General features: G+C 38.0%; 2 protein-coding genes across 3 annotated transcripts in view; one reads left to right on the top strand and one right to left on the bottom strand.

Annotated features, from left to right (window-relative positions):
* The window catches only part of LOC102582106 (psbP domain-containing protein 5, chloroplastic), a 15,329-nt gene extending 4,527 nt beyond the window's left edge, over nucleotides 1–10,802 (top strand). The window contains exons 4-11 of one of the 2 annotated variants that reach the window (XM_015313001.1): nucleotides 4,191–4,240; nucleotides 4,521–4,595; nucleotides 4,681–4,775; nucleotides 5,497–5,556; nucleotides 5,685–5,747; nucleotides 5,829–5,883; nucleotides 9,018–9,067; nucleotides 10,284–10,802. In XM_015313001.1, the coding sequence (XP_015168487.1) occupies nucleotides 4,191–4,240; nucleotides 4,521–4,595; nucleotides 4,681–4,775; nucleotides 5,497–5,556; nucleotides 5,685–5,747; nucleotides 5,829–5,883; nucleotides 9,018–9,067; nucleotides 10,284–10,382 (547 nt within the window). In that variant the 3' untranslated portion in view covers nucleotides 10,383–10,802. Of the gene's footprint in view, nucleotides 1–4,190; nucleotides 4,241–4,520; nucleotides 4,596–4,676; nucleotides 4,776–5,496; nucleotides 5,557–5,684; nucleotides 5,748–5,828; nucleotides 5,884–9,017; nucleotides 9,068–10,283 lie in introns of both variants that reach the window. The other variant, XM_006356556.2, reaches the window with a different exon arrangement.
* A 1,116-nt stretch (nucleotides 10,803–11,918) lies between these two features.
* LOC102582430 (uncharacterized) overlaps nucleotides 11,919–22,671 on the bottom strand; it is a 55,607-nt gene continuing 44,854 nt past the window's right edge. The window contains exons 21-24 of the mRNA XM_006356557.2: nucleotides 20,867–21,105; nucleotides 20,505–20,696; nucleotides 19,301–19,573; nucleotides 11,919–12,321 (exon numbers count right to left, since the gene is read on the bottom strand). Coding sequence (XP_006356619.1) covers nucleotides 12,175–12,321; nucleotides 19,301–19,573; nucleotides 20,505–20,696; nucleotides 20,867–21,105 — 851 coding nt within the window. The 3' untranslated portion in view covers nucleotides 11,919–12,174. The remainder of the gene's footprint in view (nucleotides 12,322–19,300; nucleotides 19,574–20,504; nucleotides 20,697–20,866; nucleotides 21,106–22,671) is intronic.

The raw sequence follows: 22,671 nt of genomic DNA on the forward strand, positions 1-22,671 counted from the left end.
CTCCTCAAGAATGTCTAAAGCATACTTGCGTTGAGAAATAACAATACCTGATCTAGACTGAGCAACCTCAATACCAAGAAAATACTTCAGTCTGCTGAGGTCTTTAGTTTGGAAATGCTGAAAAAGACACTGCTTCAAATTAGCAATACCAACTTGATCATTATCGGTGATTACGATATCATTAACGTAAACAATCAAATATATACATAGATTTGGTTCTGAATGCCGATAAAACACAGAGTGATCAGCGCCACTACGAGTCATGCCAAACTCCTGAATTACTGTGCTGAACTTTCCAAACCAAGCTCGAGGAGACTGTTTCAGACCATAGAGTGACTGACACAATCGAAATACAAGGCTACTAGACTCCCCTTGAGCAACAAAACCAGGTGGTTGCTCCATATAGACTTCTTCCTCAAGATCACCATGCAGAAAAGCATTCTTAATGTCCAACTGATGAAGAGGCCAATGACGAACGACAACCATAGATAGAAAAAGACGGACTGATTCTATTTTGGCCACAGGAGCGAAAGTGTCACTATAATCTAAGCCCAAATATCTGAGTATACCCTTTAGCAACAAGGCGAGCCTTAAGTCGATTGACTTGACCATCTAGACCAATTTTGACCGCATAAACCCAACGACAACCAACGGTAGACTTACCAGTTGGAAGGGAGACAAGCTCCCAAGTACCACTCGAATGTAAAACAGACATCTCATCAATCATAGCCTGCCTCTATCCAGAATGAGAAAGTGCTTCTCCTGTAGTCTTAGGGATGGAAATAGAGGACAAAGATGATACAAAGGCATAATGGGGTGAAGATAAACGATGATAGCTCAAGAAAGTATAATGTGGATTAGTATTTCGAGTAGGTCGTATACCTTTTTGAAGTGCAATCGATTGACTAGCAGGAGGCAAGGCCGCATTGGGTTCGGCGCATGACATGAACCATTTTAGACTATTGCTGGACATGGACGCCGATGGTAAGTTCGGAGTGGTGGCACAACAACTGGAGATGGAGAAGATACTGTAGGTCCCTCAAAAGTCGGTACAAGCAAGACCTGAGGTATGGGTAAGACCTCAGAGATATCAGGATGATCAGAAGATGTGTAGTAAGGTTGAGATTCAAAGAATGTTACATCGGCAGACATAAGATATCGGCGGAGATCATGTGAATAGCAACGATACCCTTTTTGAACTCGAGAGTAACCAAGAAAGACACATTTAAGAGCATGAGGGGCTAATTTATCTTTTCCTGGGGCTAAGTTATGAACAAAGCATGTGCTCCCAAATACACGAGGAGGGATAGAATTGAGATGTGACTGAGGATATAGTATTGAATGTGGAACCTGATTCTGAATAGAAGATGAGGGCATTCTATTAATTAAATAACAAGTTGAAAGCACTGCATCCCCCCAAAAACGCAGCGGAACGTGGGATTCAATGAAGAGAGTGCGAGCAGTCTCAATGAGAAGCCTATTCTTTCTTTCCGCTACACCATTTTGCTGAGGAGTGTATGGACAAGATGATTGGTGAATAATTCCTTGGTCAGACATAAACTAGTGAAACTGGGATGATAAGTATTCTAAGGCATTATCACTACGAAAAGTACGAATAGAAACACCAAACTGATTTTTTATTTCAATAAAGAAACTTTTGAATATAGAAAAATAACTCAGAACGATCTTTCATTAAGAAAACCCAAGTACATCTTGAATAATCATCAATGAAACTAACAAAATAACGAAATCCTAAGGTGGAACTGACTCTACTAGGACCCCAAACATCATAATGAACTAATGAAAAAATAGACTCTGAACGACCCTCAGTACCACGTGGAAATGTGGCACGAATGTGTTTCCCAAGTTGACACGACTCACAATCTAATTTGGATAAACTAGATAAACTAGGCACCATCTGTTGCAGTTTAGATAGACTCGGATGTCCCAAACGTTTGTGAATGAGGGATGGAGGATCTGTAACAGAGCATGCTGTGAAAGAATTTGAAGAGGTAAGATAGTAAAGGCCTTGTGATTCATGTCCTGTGCCAATCGTCTGTCTCGTACTGCGGTCCTGCATGAGAAAAAAACATCAAAAAAGGTTATGCCACAATGTAGGGCACGTGTCAAACGACTAACAGATGCCAAATTAAAAGGAGAACCAGGGACATAAAGAACAGAGTCTAGAGTGACAGAAGATAGGGGTGTGGCTTTTCCAACCCCTTTTGGTTTTGTTTGTATCTCATTGGCCAAAGTAATAGCAGGAAGAGATTGTGAATAAACAATATCTAACAGAAGTGATTTGTTACCAGAAACAGCGCCCGAGTCCATGACCCATGATCCATGAGTATTAGACTGTGAAACACAAGCAAAGGAATTACCCGCAACAACAACATCATGTTGAACACCGAAGCTACTTGTGGAGACGTTTGCTTACTTGCTCAATATTGAAGGAACTCATCATATTCTGATTGAGCAATATGAGCATTATGGGATGGTCGATCAGGTGGAGCAACAAATGCTTCTTGTGAAGATGTATGCTTACTTGCACAATTACGAAGGAACTTATTATATTCCTTTAGAGTAGCAGGATCATAACTGGGTGGTGGACCATGCAAATTATGACATATGTCACGAGTGTGTCCAGACTTGTGACAATAACTACACTTGGATCGAGGTTTTCCAAGACGACCTCCTCCTCGTCGATTCTCCATAGATTGATATGCTCGTTTTTCTATGGTTGATATGCGAGAGCAGATGAGTCAATGGTTGGTGATGAAACTACTTTGTGGCTGAGAGGCGCGGCAAGACGAAGTAGACGAGAGAATAATTCATCAACGGTAGGAATAGTAGGACTAGCTAAAATCTGATCACGCACTGAATCATGGTCAGTAGAAAGTCCAGCAAGTGTAAGAATTAGAAACAACGTTTGTCTGTGTTCTTGTTGTTTGCCCACATTTGTAGTGATTGGCATCAACGTGTCAAATTCTCTCCATGACTGCTTGTACCTGACCCAAGTAAGTAGACATATCAGATTCTTGTTTCTTTAAGCTAGTCATTCTAGATATCATATCACAGAATCGAGATATATCATTAGTATATAAAACACGAGCCTTTTCCCAAACTGAATAACGTGTTTGGGATGAGCGAAACAAGGGCATCAACTTGGAATCGATAGATCGCCATATGAGACTATATAATTGAGCATCAACCTTCTCCCATTGTGCTTTGACTTTATTATCTGTCTCACTAGCCTTTGCCTTTTCATCTACCACACAAGTATTGTTGGTTAAGTGATCTTGAACGCCTTGCCCCTTGCACCATAACTCAACCGAGGAAGCCCAAGCTAAATAATTTGAGCTTCCCATTAATGGCTCTGAAGTGATCATAGCACTTGAACTACCTATATTCTTGGAGCCAAAAATAATCAATCCCTAAAGACATATTATGAATTTAGAGAGAGGGAAAAAAAAGAAAGACAAGGATGGTCGGAATCTGAAAAAAAAAAGGTGCAGTCGCCGGAAATTAGGTTTGACTGCCCGAAACTAGTCGGAATAAGAAAATAGATATACAATCTGCCTCGGAATGGAGAGGCGACCTCAATGAAAAAAAAAATTGGTCGAAAAAATTGGCTGGAAAGTGTTGCACGCGCCGGCGCGTGACGCACATGGTGACGCGAAGCTGGAACTGCCGGCGGCGCGTGAGGGCGCGTGACACGGTGAATCTCAAAGGAGCCCACTGGGGTTTGCTCGCCTGTGTGTTCCGCACCTTGTGGTGGTGTGGGTTTTCGCACAACACTTGTAAAACAAGACAACAATGCAAACTAGCCGTTGACAGTCACCGGATTCTGACCCTTTTTTTTTATTATTATTATTTTTGGGTAAATTTCTCACCAATGCTCTGATACCATGTGAGAAATATATGGGAAAAATATTATTGAATTGTTGTTCTAATTATTATATAGAGAACCCTATTTATAGACACTATATAATACAATTCCTTACCAAATAGGAGACTATAAACTATTCCTATTTTGTGTAGGATTGTGTTTACCTATTCTATTCTAACAGTTTTATTTAGTACTATGCAAATGAATTGTCCATGTAGTTTTCACCATATGAAAGAAAAACCTCTATTTTCATGCACTGCATCCTTAATTGTAGGAACCTCACTCTTTTATCTATTTGAAGGGTGGAAACCAGAAAATCGGAGCGTTATTCATCAGCTGCGCCACTATCACGTAAGTCGGTGTATCTTCTCTCCCGTTTCAAAGAAGGAGATACTAAAAATATACTATAATTATTTGGTATTCTGGTTGGATGTTAGGGAAGTCACTGAACTAGGTAAAAGTCCCAACCGCGCGGCAAGTGTCTCTGAGCACCGTTGCCCTATTATAGTCTACTTATACATACTTCAGTTATCCCAAAAAAGGAAAAACAACACTTGAGTCACAACCTTTAAAAATATGCTTTTTATTTTTGATTTAATGATTTTTTTTCATGTGTTGACATATCATGCAGCTGATGCACGCCTTCGCATTGTGTCTGAACGAGTTGACATCATTGATAATCTCATCATTTCTGTTTCGGTAATTGGTCTGCTCCTGAATTGATTCTTGCTAATTTTGACCATGTTTCCGTTCTTTCTTTGAGACTTAATGCAATATGTTTGTTCAGATAGGTCCTCCCAACTCACAGTTCTTGAAGTCAAAGGAGAAAAGTACATGGAGTGCAAAGGATGTTGCTGATTCTGTTTTGTCGGATAAATCTGCTTTGGTAATTTACTGTATATTCCTTCTCCAAATTTGACTCTGTGTCTCTAGAGGCAGCAAATACATAATTGAGTCTAGCAGTATATGATGTGGTTTTTGGTTTGCATATCAACCCCCAGCTGTTTGTTAGAATATGCTTTACTAGTTCATCAGATTTTCAGCTTCTTCTTCTTCTTTGCCAATACAATGTGTAACTTACAGATTGTTCGGTTTGAGAATAAATGATACTCCCTCTGTCCCAATTTATATGACTCACTTTCCTTTTTAGTTGGTCCTAGAAAGAGTGACACATTTCTATAGTTCGTAACAATTTAACTTTAAAATGCCCATTTTACCCTTAATGAAATGATTTATAGCCACACAAACATCTATCACTTATTTTAGACCACATGTTTCAAAAGTATTTCTTTCTTTCTTAAACTCCGTGCCAAGTCAAACTAACTCATATAAATTGGGACGGGAGGGAGTAGCAATTTTGAACTGATCAACCTAGCGAAACCAATTAAGTTGTTCATGTATCCCAAAATTTCTTGTGAGAGATTCGGTTACATAAACTCTTATGCAGATGGCACATTGGTTGGATCATTGCATATATTCTTCCACCGACTGCCTTATAAAACTTCCTGAAGTGCACAGCCCATTCTTTATCCTTTTCTTTTGCATGATTTTCAAGATAAATCCAACATGATATCTGTGTGAGGTAACATTTTCATATGTTTCTACAGCGTGTAACCTCAACACAGCGATTGGCAGAAAGTTCACTTCTTGATGCACATGCTTCTGTAGTGAGTATCTTTTCACTTATGTGTAACTGTGTTATACATTTTCATGAATTATTATTTATGAGTTCTTGGGCCCACTTTGTGTTCGACATGCACTCAGTCAGCTGTTCTCTTTTTATATAACAAATTAGATTGATGGTGAGTCCTATTGGTACTATGACTACCTTGTTCGGAAATCACCAACGAAAGCAGCAGTAAGTTTCCTCTTTAATTTAAAAAAATCTATATCCTGAATGACTTTCTATGATTCTCATATTTCATGTTGTAATATGCAGGCTCAAGAACCGAATCTTTTCCGCCACTATGTTGCTTCAACAGCTGAACGAGATGGTAAAATTGACTTTTAGTTAGTGATTATCTTATTTTACTTTTCGCACGCATAATCTTTTGGTGAAAATAGAAGTGTATTTTGTTAATAGGAGGTACTTTTCCCTTTTGGGATGTAACTGTGGTGTTTATTACCATAAACTTGCTAGTTTCTCCTTTAGCTAGTTAATGCAATATTTATGAAATAATTGTTTCATTAACTTAGCATTCTTCAGGTGGAAAAGTTCATCTTATGTGCTGACTTATTACTCATGATTTTGAGTACTCCCTCCGTTTTATTTCATGTAAACCTATTTGACTAGGTGGAGTTTATGAAAGAAAGAAAGACATACTTTTGAACTTGTGGTCTTATACATTCCATGGCATTTTTATGGCCATTAAATCATGTTATTAAGGGTAAACTAAGAAGTTAAAAGTTAAGTTGTTTCTAAATATATAAAAGTGTCATTCTTCTTGAAACATACTAAAAAGAGAATATAAAAAAGAGTGTCACATAAAAGGGAACAATGGGTACTAAAAATCTATTTCCTTTTGGTTTGGTTTGTAAGCAAGTTATACTGGGATTATAATATGAGGATTAAATAATGACGGGATTCCTAGTGAATATACTTTTATTGATAGAATCTACAATAGGGGACAAGATAGGTAGAGAGAAGAGAAGTGGTTGGTGCAGATAATAGGAACAAATTTGTGCGATATTTCAGAATTTCCAAGTAAAAACGGAAATATGTATCTATTTCAATCAGTCATGAATGCATGCAGAGAACATAAGAGAGCAAAGGAGGGGGTTGGATACTTAGAATCTCAACAAGTTTCCTAAATCTATCAGTATAAATAAATGTGAGATCCCTATAGGCCCTAGGGATAGATGTGCTGATGCTGCACCAGGAGGAGAAGCAGCCATCTCATGGTGTTTCCGTCCACCAATGTGCGGTTTGTGCCGCCACTCGCCCCTTTACCCTCCATCTTCTCCCCTACAGAGGTCTCCCCCGCCATCTTTGCACCGCCTGTGTACTGGACACCCACCCCGGTTCCTTCTGTCCCATCTGTTTCGATGTCTTCCTCCACAAACCTCCTCCTCCTCACCTCCGTTTTCTATGCTTAAAATGCCCCTCTATCTCACACCTCTCTTGCGTCCCTGATGTTGCTTCCTCCTCCCCTGGTTATGTGTGCCCTCGTTGTTCTAACCCTAATTTCACTTTCTTCTATGTTACTCCCAATCATGCTAATAACACCATTGAAACCAACCCCCATTTGTCTAAACAGTTGGTTGCCGCTGCTACCATTGCTTCTGAGTCTATCCATAATGCCGCCGTTATGGCCAGGTTTAATGCCGACATTAGGGTCAAGGAAGCTCTGTCAGCTAAGGCCGAAGCTGCCCAGGTTTTGTGTAGGATAAAGAATCGGCTGGACAACCAAGATCATCTGCTTGGTTCCAAATTCTCTCCCATAGTTGTTTCTGATACTTCAGATGACGATACAGGGGAAAACAGGATACAAGAAGCAAAAGGATGCTTGTCTCAATCTTCAGATGCAGATGATTGCGATACCCTTGATGATTAGCTTGAGTAATTGCAATTCTAAAACAATGCTATATAAGGTTTTTCTTTTTCTTTTTCTGTTGTGTGGCTGCTGGCATCTTGCAACTACACTCTATTTTTGAATGCTCGGCTATTTGGGGGGCTGTTCTTTGGCGAATGGAGGAATTGGAATTATTCATTCAACTGTATCTAGCTTACTGTTAATGCCTCTCTTTCATTTTACATTTTCAGTGTCTTGAGTTTTATTAGTTGCCATGTTTTCTTCACTGCCGTTTTTCCTTTACATTACTACTTTGTTTTGCTTCACTTGAGCTGAGGGTATTCCGAAAACAACCTCTCTACCTCCACGAGGTAGGGGTAAGGTCTGCGTACACTCTACCCTCTCCAGACCTCACTTTGTGGTATTTCACTAGTATGTTGTTGTTATTGTTTGGTATGAACTATATCAACTTGGATAAACTTTTATTTCCAATTTTAATCTTGGTTTTCTTAACAGACTTTGGGAGAACAGTTTTGGAGATAGGCAAATGTGTCCTTTTGTTATTTTATCCTGGGATTGTTACTGATTTGGGGATGTTATCCCACATAGAGTGGAGTATAAATAATACCACAATTGTGGTATAAACAATCCTGGAATTAGAAGTTCTACCAAATGCGGGATAAATTAATTCCAGATTTTATCCTGGGATTGTAATCACTTTTCTTTGTAACCAAACAACCCTTTAAGATTTTCAGTTGACAGTCAAGAAGGGTTTTAAAAGGTGGCATAGAAAGGTGTTTATTTTCTGGTTTGATCTGGTTTCTTGGACATGACTGATCATTATTCCTCAAGCATATATTGTTGGGTTGGTATGAGGGTAGTTATGACCTCATTGCATTATACAGACTATTCTTGCTTTAATGTTTACAGATTTTTGGTCTTTGGCCAAGAATAAAAGAATCCTATGTAAAAACATATTAAGGACAATGACCAATCTTTTGGGTGTACATATTTCTGCACACACATGAATTTATGAGGTGCATATCTTATATCTTGAATTAAAAAAATTAAGAATATATTGTCATTCTGGTCTTAAAACTGTTTTCTATATTTACTTTATCTAATAAACAATTGATAAAGCTAATAAGTCTTCTTTGAATAGTTCAGAAATATAAATGTATGTAATAAATTCAAGGTATGTTGTACCTTTAACCAAAGTGATGTGCTTTAGTAATTGCATCAGCATATTCCTACATAAGATATTGACATAGTAATTAGAAGATGCGTCTTAGTAATTGCATCATCATTTTTTCTTGATGACTGAGAAATCGGTCTGGGCCCAACCCTTAGAACCAATTGAAGTCTTCAAAACTTGCGATAATGGGTCAGCTCCTCTACCCTTCTCCACTTAAATACTGGGCTTAGTTCGGATGATGCAGGGATCGAACCTTGACCTATGTCACAAGTCTCTCAACCTTTGCCACTTGAACCATGTTCTGGGGGCGCATCAGCATATTCATATATTGACATAGTAACCTGACAACTGACAAGCTTATATTGAAATACATTTTAGTAGGTTTGCTGGTTAGCTTATTGGAGAATGCTTGTCATTTCAGGTTATTTGTACACTCTTAGCGCTTCCACTCTTGGCAAGCAATGGGAAAAAGTAAGTGGTTCTATCTTGTGATTTTCCTTTAGAAATTTATCAAGAACTTATAATATCACATAATGGCTATATTACTTAGTTGTACAGTACTCCAACATCACCCTTACATACTTGATAGCATTACAAGTAGCCATACATGAACCTGACCGTTGAAGCAGATGAAAGATTTGCTCCTTTCTGTATTTCATTGAAAATGCTGAAGAAATATAAGAAGTTCAGCTGGTGATTAGACCACAAAGTTTGAGTCATCAAGGGCACAGTGCAATCTATAGATATTGTTTGTACGTTCCCTTATAAGATTCAATGAAAGACATTTCTTTTTGTGATGATCTACATCACTGAAGCCTTCTTGTTTTACGGGATCAATTTATTGTTTCTTTTAAACAACATGGATGCATAAGTTTTTTTTTTTTTACATGGAGGCATAAGATTCTATCATAAAGACAGCAATTCAGTGCACTAAACTCCCAATATGCGCGGGGTCTGGGCAAGGGCCAAACCACATTGAGTCTATTATACCTAGCCTTACCTTGTATTTATGCAAGACGCAAATCTTGTAATGCCTGTGTTACACGGAAACAACTTTAACCATTGCGCCAAGGGTCCCTGTTCATAAGATTATGTTTTCTTGACCTGACTAAAAAAAGCACATATGTTCACACTGTCAAGTTCCACATTTGTTGAGGAATGGGTTGTGGTCTCATTATTTAGTCTTACATAGTCCTCCCCTCGTGAGTTAGCTTTTGGGGTTGAGTTAGTTCCAAATTCCATTTCTTAACATAGTATCTATGTCAAACCTTTCGATCCTTGTTGGTGTTTCTCAATGTTGGACCCCTGTGTTATATTATACATGCTCGAGTTGTCCGGTCCTGGGTGTGTGAGGGAGTGTCAATCTCCCATTGGTTGAATGAATGAGTTGTGGTCTCCTTATATATAGTCTTGGACATTTCTCCCCTCGTGAGCTAACATTTGGGGATGTGTTAGGCTCAAAGTCTGTTTGTTAACACACAGGCAAAGAGAAGGCAATAGATTCTGACTTCTGAATTAAAATTCTACATTTCATCTTTTTAGGTGCACACTTTTGGCATGACAAGGTTTTGCTATATGCAACAACTAAAATCCCATCTTAGAAAACTCCTTTCACCTTTTTCTTTTCCACCCCCCTCCAATATTTATGCTATGCTGCGAAATTCATTACATAGTCTTTATTATGCAGATGGGACCCTCCTTAGAAAAGACAGTGGCATCTTTCCGACTTCTTCCTCCTACGGAAAGCTATGTCCCTCCGTACAAGGATCCGTGGAGGTTTTGGTGATTGCATTTCAAGGTGTGGTTAGGATTAACATTTTGTCTCCAGATAGCAAGGAGTCAGAGATCCAAATGTGGTTAGCAAATGAGAAACAACATTGCATTTCTTTTTTATTTGATAAGGAAAATAGTATCAAGCTGAGCTCGAACTTGCAACCAGACGTGTGCTAAGCAATTTTGACATGATCCTTGTGTCAAATGCCAATGCAGCTGCTATACGTTTGTGAGACAACATTGCAATTTTTGGTGCAGTGATTACTACAAATTCTTTTAGGGTCTCTTTGCTTGACAATAGATCATCTCCAGGCTTGATTTTTCTGTAGAATGCAGTAGCAGTTTGGTTGGGAAGACCTATTCTATGTAATCATTATGTTTCTCTGAAATGACAATATATTTTGAAAAAAAATGAACTGCTTGTGTGCTTGAATACACTTTTCTTCAGTCTGCGCTTTGGCAAAGCCACTCCTGCTATTTGTTTCAGCAAAACAAATGTAGCACATAGACTAAAAACTTTTAGGGGAAGGGTTTAATGTTTCTATTAAACGGACGTGGTAACTAGCAAGAACTTATTGAATCCATCGTTTGAGCTCATAATAAATTAGAAGTTGCTCTTGCAACTCAGCCGAGAGCTGGTAGTTTGGGATGGTGGTTGATATGGTGCACAATCTAAATTACTTTTGAGTTTACTATGTATGCATATCATGAAACACACAATTAGGTGTTTTGGATAAGTTTACAAGCTAGTTAAATCAATTCACAAGTACTTCATTTATGCGCTAAGCGAGACGCCAAAAGTGCTTATAACCAAAATTGTGAAAAGTTCACTAATTTATCCCTAATATCTTGTGATCTTGAAAATACTTTTCATTGCCCCTCAATTCAACTTCAATTGTTGGTCATTCTTCTTATAAGGATATTTTCTAATAAATATCTCCAAGAGCATTTTAAAATAAAATTTGCATTATTATACATCTCAACCTTTTACTGTTTATTCATAAAATTAATTTTTATGCTTAAAATGCTCTTTCATAAGCAACTTCCAGTTAGTCAAGTCAGACGTGCTCCTACTTTTGTATGCCAATCATGCCAGTAAGTATTTCAATTAAGTGGAATGTAACTGAACATCATCTGATTCCATACATACTAGTAATATTTATATGTGAATTTAGTCTAGATTTCAAATTTCAATCACTTTGCATATTAAAATAGTTAGCAAGCCCAAATTATATCAGCATACGTACAAGCTTAATTTGAAGGATATTCTAATTTTATGGATGCTTCAAAATTTATACTAAAGTTTACATGAAGCATTCATGTCGGTTTCAATGACTGTTGAATTCAAACAGGGGAATTGTTCTCATTCATAGTGACAGCAAAAACAGAAGAGGAGGGGTGGGGGTTATTGTCTTGGGTGCAATTACTTTTCTTGAACCCAAAAGTTCTGCCCTCACCAGAAAATTGAACAAGGAAAAGTTGCTTAGGGATCAGTAAAGAGATGCAGCTGTTTACGTCCTTCAACGAAAAATACCTAGTGAAGAACAAGCAGATGACAGTAATCTTGCATATATTTGAACCAAGAGTAATAATAACCTATAAACATGCTCATTTATTCCTTCTTTTTGTGCAAAGAATAATGGAATTTACAACTAATTAACACCATCCAGGTGCAGCAATGAGGTCTCCTTTCCTAGTTCTCTGGTGGCTGACAGGTAGAGGATGGTTTTGGGGGCGGGGGGGTTGTTCTAGACACCTAGGCTCCTATAGAAAGAATAAAATATGTACACTGTCGAAAACCTTAGTTAGTCTTGTGATGTTGTTGAATATTCGAATAGAAGACGTTTGGATGGAGTAGACTGTAAAAGCACCCGGAGCCGGCTTGTCAGCTGATATATCAAGGTCCATTGCATCGCCATCTCAGAGTCCTTCATCTGCCTTACGACAGAGGCCTGGAAAACAGAGATGAAAAGCCTTTGGTTACTGATAAATGGGCAAGAAATAATCAAACATAAAACTGCAGTATGACTAAATAGAAGGTTGCAGATAAATCGTGTCTAGCAATGAGCTATACTGTTCTCTGTTCCTTTGTCGCTACTCTGTAAAACAAACACTAACATTTACTAGGCGGTTTAATTCAACTGGAAATGACATTGGCCCGGCAATTTTCTGATACATCATCCGCAGGAATGCCTGGATACTGCACCAAACTATTGTGCATGTTAACAGTACCCCGTGCCTCTAACTATTACTCCCTCCGTCCCATTTTATATGAGTTAATTTGACTTGGCACAGAGTTTAAGAAAGAAAGAAAGACTTTTGAAATTTGTGGTTTAAAATAAGTGATAGATATTTGTGTGGCCATAAATCATTTCATTAAGGGTAAAATAATATATATATTTTTTTTTGATAAAGATAATGTTGTATTCATCAGCATTAAGGATATGCTGGAGACCTCTAAAAAATTGGTTTCCAACAAGAGAAAAAACAAAAGGCTAATAGATTACAAAGTGCCTATAAAATCCAAAATTTGTGCAGCTTCTTCTAACCCTACCTCTTTACACCAAAAATAAAAAGTAGTCAAGCAGTTCCATTTGACTTTCTCTATTGAATTAGCTTTGTTATCATAGCATCTGCTATTTCTTTCTTTCCAAATACACCACCAAATGCATGATGGTATTATACTCCACCACTTTTTCTTAGATTTTCTCCCCCCTCTGCTGATCCAGCAACTAAGTAGATCTGCTGTATGCTCAGGCATAATCCATTATGTATGTGTTAGTCCCAAAAAAAGGTTCCACAATTGTGTTGTCACTTTGCAATGGAGGAACAAATGGTTGTTGGTTTCCTCAGTCTCATTACAGAGAGAGCACCAAGAGGCAATATAGAAAACCCTCCTTTTCAATTTCTCATGAGTGGAGCATGCTCTTCTGGCAACCAACCAGGAGAAACACTTTACCTTGGTTGACACCTTGTTCCTCCAAATCTGCTTCCAGGGGCCAAGCTTACCACCTGGATGCTCCTTCACCGCCTTAATATATAGCTTATTAACAAAAAGGCTTCCATCTCTAGAGTGCTTCCATATGATAGAATCTTTTTCTGTTGATAACCCATTGAAACCATTGAGAACATGTAATAGCTCAGCCACTCTCGCAATCTCCCAGTCATTTAAATGCCTTCTAAACACAATATTCCATCCATGAATAGGCCATACCTCAGCCACTGTTTCTTCTGGATTGGTACACAAGGAGAATAGGTCAGGAAATAAGACCATCAGTGCCTCATTTCCATTCCAATTCTCTTTCCAGAATAGGATTTTTGTCCCATTTCCCACCTTGTAGACTCTGTTTCTACTTAGATCAGGCCACAAATTTCTTATTGTTCTCCAAGCTGACACCCCATAAGTTAGATTGTTACTTAATATAGAAATGCGTCATTCTTTTTGGGACTGACTAAAGGAAAGCAAGTCATGTAAACTGGGACATAGGGAGTATATATCTACGACACATACTTCTAATGACAAATTATTGAACGGTTATGATGTACCATCTCCCAAGTCACCATGGGCTCCACTTTCAAGCTCCGTTGATTTCTCTGATCTCCTCTGGGCCACCACTCTACACCCAATGAAGTAACCACAGTGGATACCCACTTGTAGGTGCCACTCCCAACACTAATATCCCTTCCTGAAGCTTTTCTCTCTCCTTTTCAAGCACCATTTACCCTAACCTTGGTGCAACCATGTCTTGCTTTGTCGCAACATCTACCCTGCATAAGCTCCTCCTATGCCAGTTTCCTAGACCATCTCTTAGTACTTGAGTGCCCAAATTGCAATAACCCCCTGCTAATGCCCTCCTCTCCCTTAACTTCCCGCCCCTGAACTCATGCTCCCATTTTGTAGATCTGAAAAGAGGTGATCAGTGCCGGGCAGGGAGGTTAAGGTTGTGGAATCTTATATGCAGGTTCAAATTTTAGGAGGTGGCTACTAGACATGAATAAAGCAAAAGATGTCCAGTAGTAGTCCATGACGACATGGCTGGAGGTGGTGACTTGGCAGTAGTTCTTTTGATGCTGGAGACAAAGCCAGAAGAAGGTAATGGTGTGGAGAAGAAATCAGCAGGAGGGTGATGCGGAGTAAGAAGGAGCTAGACCCATTACAGGGAAGTGCATCTGGATTGATTGTTACGTACCTTATCACAGTGCTGAGATGTTATATTATGAGTAACCATAATTTTTCACTTTTACTAGCTTCATAGTACCAGTAAAGGACACAATAGGAGGTTTACTGAATACGCATAGCGAATTTTTCTTGATAAGTGTACAAGAACATAACCCACCAAATTATGCAAGCAGGTGAAAAGGGGCAGGGCTACGAACACCTATTTGACCTATCTAACGATATGGAATCTAACCACTTTGACACATTTTTTCTCTCTCTATGAAGTATAATATGCTTGTTTTTCTTTTAATAAAGATGATGTAGTACTATGTTTAAAAATACAGTACAAGACATGGTATGGTTTTGGCTATGGTAAAATATTTCTAAGAAACAAAGATAAGGGCATGGACAGGGACAGGGTTTTCTCAATTGCATCTTTTTGAAGGTTGAGTATAAGATTATTCTCTCAATGGAAAAAAGAACTTGTAGTTTTTCCAAGACAGGTTATGCTAGGGCTTACACAACTGCACTTCACAGAAAACAAATCACACCAAAATTCTCTTCCAAATTTTCATCTTTCTTGACAAAATTGAGCATATTCACGATCTCCCATGACAAGTCTATTTGCCAGTCAACTCTGGCATAATATCGTAGGTTTGATATTCAATAATCATCCTTTTTCTGTTATTCATTAAATTTTATGGACTGAGAATTAAGGGTCGAATGTCACCCATTAAAATGAGAGGCGATGAGCATTAAGCAAACACTGAAATGGGTTGTGACTGTGTAGAACGTTTCTCCCTGTTGTATCTACTTCACAGTCCAGCAATAGTATTTGCTCTGAATGGAAGATGATTCTTTGAACTATGTTTTTTCCAAGGTAAGGAAGGATAAAGGAGAGAGATATGGACTGCATTACTTCACTTGGGGTCCGTTTCGAAGGATAACGTGGAATTGGATTTGAGCGTAATTGGATGTCATTACACAGTTTTGGCCATTGAAGAAAAGCAACTACACTCATGATGGACTCTGCTGGACAGATGATATCATGTAAGTTCACAGGTGTTTGTCAGGATATTACATGGTTTATGAGTGCTGTATATGCAAGTTGTAATAGGGTGATCAGAAAAGAGTTGTGGAGTGAACTGGAGGCTAGCAGAAACAATTGTGAGGGCCCCTTCAATGTCACTAGATTTGCAGCAGCAAGGGCAAACTACCATAGACTCTCAGGAGCAGTGTCTGAATTCTCTGAGACTATTAATGACCTGGAGCTAGTTGATCCTCCTTTATTTGGAGGACCATACACTTGGAGGAGGGGGGGGGGGGATCATAAAAGTGCCTCCAGGATTGACAGATTATAGTACTCCACTGACTAGGAGGACTCTTTCCTACTGGTCAAACAGTCTTTGTTACCTAGAATTGGATCAAATCATAATCCTGTTCTTCTACAGTGGCTAATAGCTGGTCCCCGCAGGGATGGAACTTCTTCTTCAGGAGGCATCTTAATGACTGGGAAGTAGGCAGGTTTGGGGAGCTATTGCAGATGATTGATGGTTCAAAGGCACTACTGTAGAGGATGACACTTTTAGATGGAAACATGATAAGGATGGCAAGTTCTCTGTAGGTAGAATTTATAGGAAAGAGGTATCCTGGATGCCTGAGAACAAAATAGGTCCTTGGAAGCATGTATGGGAAAGTATGGCTCCTACAAAAGTCAAGTGCTTTGCTTGGTTAGTAATCAGGAAAGCTTGCCTCACTCATGAGATCCTGAAGAAAAAGGGATTGCCAATTGTGTCCAGATGCATGTTATGTAGTGACGCTAGAGAGACAAATAATCACCTGCTCCTCCATTGTAAAGTCACATCTCAGCTTTGGACTATGTTCCTCAGTTTAACAGAGACAAAATGGTCAGTGCCAGAGCACACAGCAGACTTGTTAAGTTGCTGGATTAGGAGAGGGGGAAGCAAGACACAGAAGAAGTGGTGGAGAATAATCCCACACTATCTGGAGGGAGAGGAATGGAAGAAACTTTGAAGATAGATTCAACAACATTCAGAAAATCAAAGGGAGCTGCATTGCAACTTACTACTTTTTGGTGTAAAGAACATTGTATAGAAAATGCTGAACAATTAGTAGATCTTTTAGGATTACTGTAATTAGTCTCTTGTTTTAGCTTGTTACTACCTTTTTGGAGGTCTCCACATACCTTAATGCTGAGGAATACAACATTACCAGTTTCAAAAAAAACAAAAACATGTGGAGACTGGAATTACAAGAAGACTACTTCAAATTTGAAAATTGGTAGCTAGAGGTAGAAGGATTCAAAGAGAAGGTCAAGGCATGGTGGTTGGCCTTCCCTAACAGGGGCAGACAAGCCTTCATTCTAGCAAACAAATTGAAACTCCTTAAGAAGTAACAAGGGAGACTGGAAACAGAAAAAAGAAGTGATCCTACAACAGTTGAAATCTTAGGAAGCAATACAGGAGAACAACAGCCTCACCGATGATGAGTTAGTCCAGAAATTTCACTTAGCTATGGAATTTGAAGAAATAGCAATAAAGGAGGAAATTGCCTGGAGACAAAGGTCAAAAGTTCAATGGTTGAAGAATGGGGACAAGAACACCAAGGTCTTCCACAATTTGGCAGATGCGCATAAAAGGTACAACTCCATAGATGCATTGGAAGTAGAAGGACAATCCATCACTAAAATGCCTGCAATTAAAAACGCAATTCAAAGTTTCTACCAGACAAGGAAACAAAAGGATGGAGACCTGTGATCTTAATCTCCAAGGAATAAGAGTGATCTCTACAAAAGATCAGGAGTGGTTACAAAGGAGTTTTGAGGAAGAGGAAGTGTGGAAGAGCATCAAGTCTTGTGCAGTTGATAAGGCTCCAGGCCTAAATGGCTTCATACTGAACTTTTTTCAAACATTTTGGAATCTGGTCAGAGGAAGAGGAAGTGTGGAAGAGCATCAAGTCTTGTGCAGTTGATAAGGCTCCAGGCCCAAATGACTTCATACTGAACTTTTTTCAGACATTTTGGAATCTGGTCAAGGAGGACATCATGGGAACATTGCAATATTTCTATGAACACCATGTGTTTGAAAGGAGTCTTAATGCCACCTTTGTGGCCCTTAATCCAAATAAGGCCGAAGCAGTAGAGTTAAGAGACTTAGGCCTATTAGTCTGATCTCTGGGGTGTACTAGATAATTGCCAAAGTTCTAACAGAAAGAATGAAGAGAGTAATGGACGGTGTGGTTAAAAAAAAATGTCTTTTACAAAAGGGAGATAGACTATGGATGCAACTTTAATTGCAAGTGAATGCATATACTCAAGATCTAGAGGGGAAGTGGCTGTCCTGATGTGCAAATTGGACATTGAAAAAGCCTATGATCATGTTAATTGGGATTTGGGGCTATCTTCTAAACACTCTCAAACAGATGGGTTTTAGGGACAAATGGTTGAAATGGATATACTTTTGTATCAAAACTGTTAGGTTCTCCATTCTGGTAAATGGAGAACCTACTGGTTTTTTTCACTCAGACAAGGGGACACTCTATCCCCTTTCCTGTTCATTTTAGCTATGGAAGGTCTTAGTAGTATGATAAGGATAGCACTACAAAAAAACTAGCTGAGCGGCTTCAACATAAGATGAGGTGGGAGAGGGGATCTGGAGATTTGCCACTTGCTATATGCAAATGACACTATTTTATTTTGTGAACCTAGAGTGGAACAAGTCTGCTACATTAGAGTCTTGCTAGTAGTGTTTGAAGTTGTATCTGGGCTAAGAGTGAACGGGAGGAAAAACAATATCTATCCTGTCAAAGAAGTGTTCTAACATTCAGACCTTTGCTAGCATTCTTGGGAAATTGAAATTTTCAGGTGAAAGACTAAAAGGTCCCTGTTTCAATTAATTTTTACTGAGTTGTTAGGGATATTTTAGGAAATTAAGAAATGGGTACAATGCTAACCTACCACTTTCATGTAGTAGGGTAGCAAAACCCATATATATGTGTATGTATATATAGCTATTTCAAAAAAAAAATGTGTATGTATACATAAATAGATATAAACATATATATTTGATAGGTAAGAGTGACGAAGATATTACAAACATACTCTATAGATATGTCCATATCATCTCAACAATAAGTTCAAGTGATTCAACAAGGAAATACTAGAACTGAAAGATGAATTAGCTATTCAGATTCCCATTGTCTTTCAGCTTAAGTATTAGGAGTATGACATCTTTCATAGATAGTCCTAAAACTACTGGGAGTGCTGCTTTTGCCATGTGAACAGCTAGAAACATGTGATGGTATATATTCTAAAGTTTCATTGTGGTCACGAGTCATTTGGTAACCTTCTTACCAAATAAAATCCAAAAAATATAGCGTAATTCATCTTCCTCACCCAATTTGACTAGATTTAATGAACAGTGAATTATTACTCTGTCCTGTAATAAGCTCATCAATTAGGGGACACATTTGTTCTACTGAAGGTTCTGTTTTGTGCCCAAAAGGAATGAACCAAAGGAATCAGTATTTTTATGATGTCCAGAACAGACGTCTATAGTTTCATTTACTTTCACCTCAAAATCACTTTAGTTGGACGAATGGACTCTACTCCTGATGTATAGTGTCCATCTTCCAAAACCCTCAAGCTAATGTAATTTATCTTAGATTTTAAAAATCATTAATGAAAAGTTCTAGCAAAGAATCTAAAGACCGGCAAACTCAAAGAAATGGAAAGAAAATAGAATCATTCAAACCTGGAGGCGCTTCCCTAGTTGGACTTCAACTTCTGTACCGAATGAAATATTGCTGGCCAGTGACTTTAGAGGATCAACACTGGGATCAACAGAAAGCAAGTTGGGTATCTGCGGTGCATAAACTAGCCTCCATCTGGCCTGTCCAAACTCTCCTTTCCCCTCTATTCTTGGCATCAAAGTTTCAAGCGTTGCAGTGGCAAGCTTCTTAAAGGCAAGCTGGCCATCACCTTCTAAAATGGATTCAGCTAACTGACTCTCAAAAACTCTAGCAGCCTATTCAGCCAGAACCATTTCAAAGTTGGTTAAGCCATATATCAATACATTTTTTGAGCCATTTAAACTGAAATTTGTAATTGTATATATAGATATTCATATTCACGCAGTTTATCCAGCATCGATAGGAAGGATGCCAGAGTCTAAAGTATTTCCAATGCAGGAAACAGAAATCATGGCTCAATGGAGGGATATTGGCATGTTCATTAATTTAGGGGTTGTTTGGTAGAGTGTATTAACAAAAATAATGCTTGCATTAACTTTGTGTAAAGTAGTACCTTGTTTGGTACCTTTTTTCATGCTATGTATAACAAATGCAAGCATTAGTTATACACTCTATTGTGTATTGAGGAGTGCATTACTAATACCATGGATTTCTAGGTATTAGTAATGCAAAGGAATTTAATACATGCATTAGCATGGTTAAGACCCAATTACCCCTCAAAAACACTTTTACATCTTTTCAACCATAATTATGGAGGATACTTTTGTAAATAATTTTTTTTATACAAACACATATTTTTTTTTAATACACTAAACCAAACAATGCATAAAAAATATTGTATGTATAACTAATGCAAGCATAACTAATACAAGCATTACTTATGCAAGCATTACTAATTCACTCTATTTAACATTATTTTTATACACTCTACCAAACGACCCCTTAAAGTCTACCGGTGAAGCATGCCAAAGTAATATTAAAATATACCACTAGAAAAATTTTGGTGTTTCCCTCCCCACTACCCCTTTTTCAACTCATTCTTGTGGGAAGCATGCTCTTGTGTACTTTTAACCTTGAGAATTTAAGATTGTCAGCATCCAATAAGATATATTTCTAAATAATTTACATAAAAAGTCTGCTAGATTTTAACTGCTTAATTATTGAACTGATTGTGCATTAAGAAAACATTGGAATCTAAGTGACAACCTCAGTAGGTGACAAGACATCTTGCTCCACAGAACGGGTTGATGTTACCACTAACTTATCCTGCCATTTGCTAGCACGACTTTGTATCCTGAATTGCCACTCTGATCCAACCAAAGCCAAGTCTAGCGTTGGATCAAGTCCATTATCAGGCTCAAATTTGGCTATGTTTAGATGATCTCGCTTCAGTCTCACCTGAACTTGAAGACAATAAGGATATCAGGTGAAGGGAAAATAAAATCTCAGAGTTCCCACAAGGAGCCAAGAACCCAACCAAGAACAAAAAGCAAATTAAAAAAGAGACAAAATAATTTCAGAACTTTCCAAGGATAGAAAAGAATTCAAAAAGAAGTCAAAAGCTTAACCTGTGTTGCAACAAGATTGACATCTCCATTCTCAAACATTAATATGCCTTTAGGCTTTATCGACTTAGGATGAGCAACACCATTTAACTCAAGTTCTCCACTGACAGCAAAATTGAGGATCAGAGGATAAACTATCCTCAGTTCTGGTCCCAGAACAAGTTTCAGGTCAGTGAGGCGGACATCCAGTTTAGGTTTGCTCTCTACTTGGATACTTTCCTTAATATCTTCAGCATCTTTACCTGAATATAACAAAAAAGTTAGGTTTAACATTCGTAATGCTGAACCCAGCAATGTCACCTCATCTTAAGCAAAAAAAAAAAAAGGAAACACCTCAGGCAGCTGCTGGACCATTTGGTATCAAGTTCTAAAACCACAACATGTTCAAATTATGCCCATGTCTGTTTCAACACCAAACTCAAAACCTTGGGAAATTAAGATACTGGTATATCTAGGCACATATTTTTCAAAACCAAATACAGGTGCTTGACTTCAAATCCAACTTGGATACCCAAGTTGGTCAGTGAGACTTTCTTTTTTTGATGGAGTAAAGGAAATTTCATTAGAAGATGTCAAGAAGATGCAAGGCAAAAAATTACAGCAAAAGAAGGTGTCGGCTCCTATACAAGAACTTACTGAATAACTAAAGAACAGACATAATCCAAAAAAAGTTCAAAGCCAGGCTTAACCAGCTATATAAGTTGACCAAACAGTTGGATTTAAAGTGGTTGTCCATGAAAATTGTGAGTGTAGTATTTGTTTTCAAAGTGAAAAATAATATTTGAAATTCAGTTGTGTTTGGCCATGAATATAAATTGGAGTTGTGTTCAAATTTTTGTGAGTTAATTGGAGTGAAAAAAATGAACAGCTTTTCGGTGTTGCCACGTGTTTTCTGGAGTTCAACTCCGGAAAAAAGTAAAAAATATTTCATGGCCAAATGCCTATGGTTAGGAGTTGAAATCCCATAATAAAAATTTACGATTCCTTTCATTCCAGATGCACCAAAAGATAGCAGCAGGCACCATACATCATGTTTTTTTGATGGGTTTCATCTACACACTGATCCCTCCATGATGGCATTACCAGCACTCATAGGCTTCTTTAATGGTATTTGGCATAATCCAGGGAAGTCCAAAAACTGATAGGAACATACTTCATATATCAGCTGCTACTGCACAGTGCAAAAATAGATGCCTAACACTCTCCAACTCCATCTGGCACATATAACATCTATTTACAATCTGAATTTTCTTTTGCTGAGATTGTCTCGAGTAAGACATGCTTCAACATTGAGACTGATTCTAGTTATTTTTGAAGCTATGTCTGGGCTACATGTCAACTGGAGGAAAAGCTTCTTGTATCCAGTAAATGAAGTACCAAACATGGAAATTTTGAAGTCAATATTGGGAGGTGAAGTGGGTGTCCTCCCAACCACATACTTGGGTATGCCTTTGGGGCTAAGTTGCTCGGACTCGGGCGCGGGTATCCGAGACGGATGCGAATCCGAGAGTCGGATTCGGCAAAATTTAAATTTTAAGATTCGGGGGTGCGAATCCGAGTATGGATACGGGTGCGGGGATTCGTTAAAATTATTCAATATTATAAATACTAATAATAATAATAATAATAAATATCTTGTAAAATGCTATACTTAAAAGGATATCAATTATAGATATACAAATTTAAAAGTATAAATTAATTACTTGTTACTAATTAATTTTAAAAAAATTATAATTATTTTTATTTATTATAAAAAAGAAATAATCATTTATATATATATATAGCCTATTAAATTAGATAGTAGTACA

This window comes from Solanum tuberosum, unplaced genomic scaffold (genome assembly GCF_000226075.1).
Source record: "Solanum tuberosum cultivar DM 1-3 516 R44 unplaced genomic scaffold, SolTub_3.0 scf00225, whole genome shotgun sequence".
Classification (NCBI taxonomy): Eukaryota; Viridiplantae; Streptophyta; class Magnoliopsida; order Solanales; family Solanaceae; genus Solanum; species Solanum tuberosum.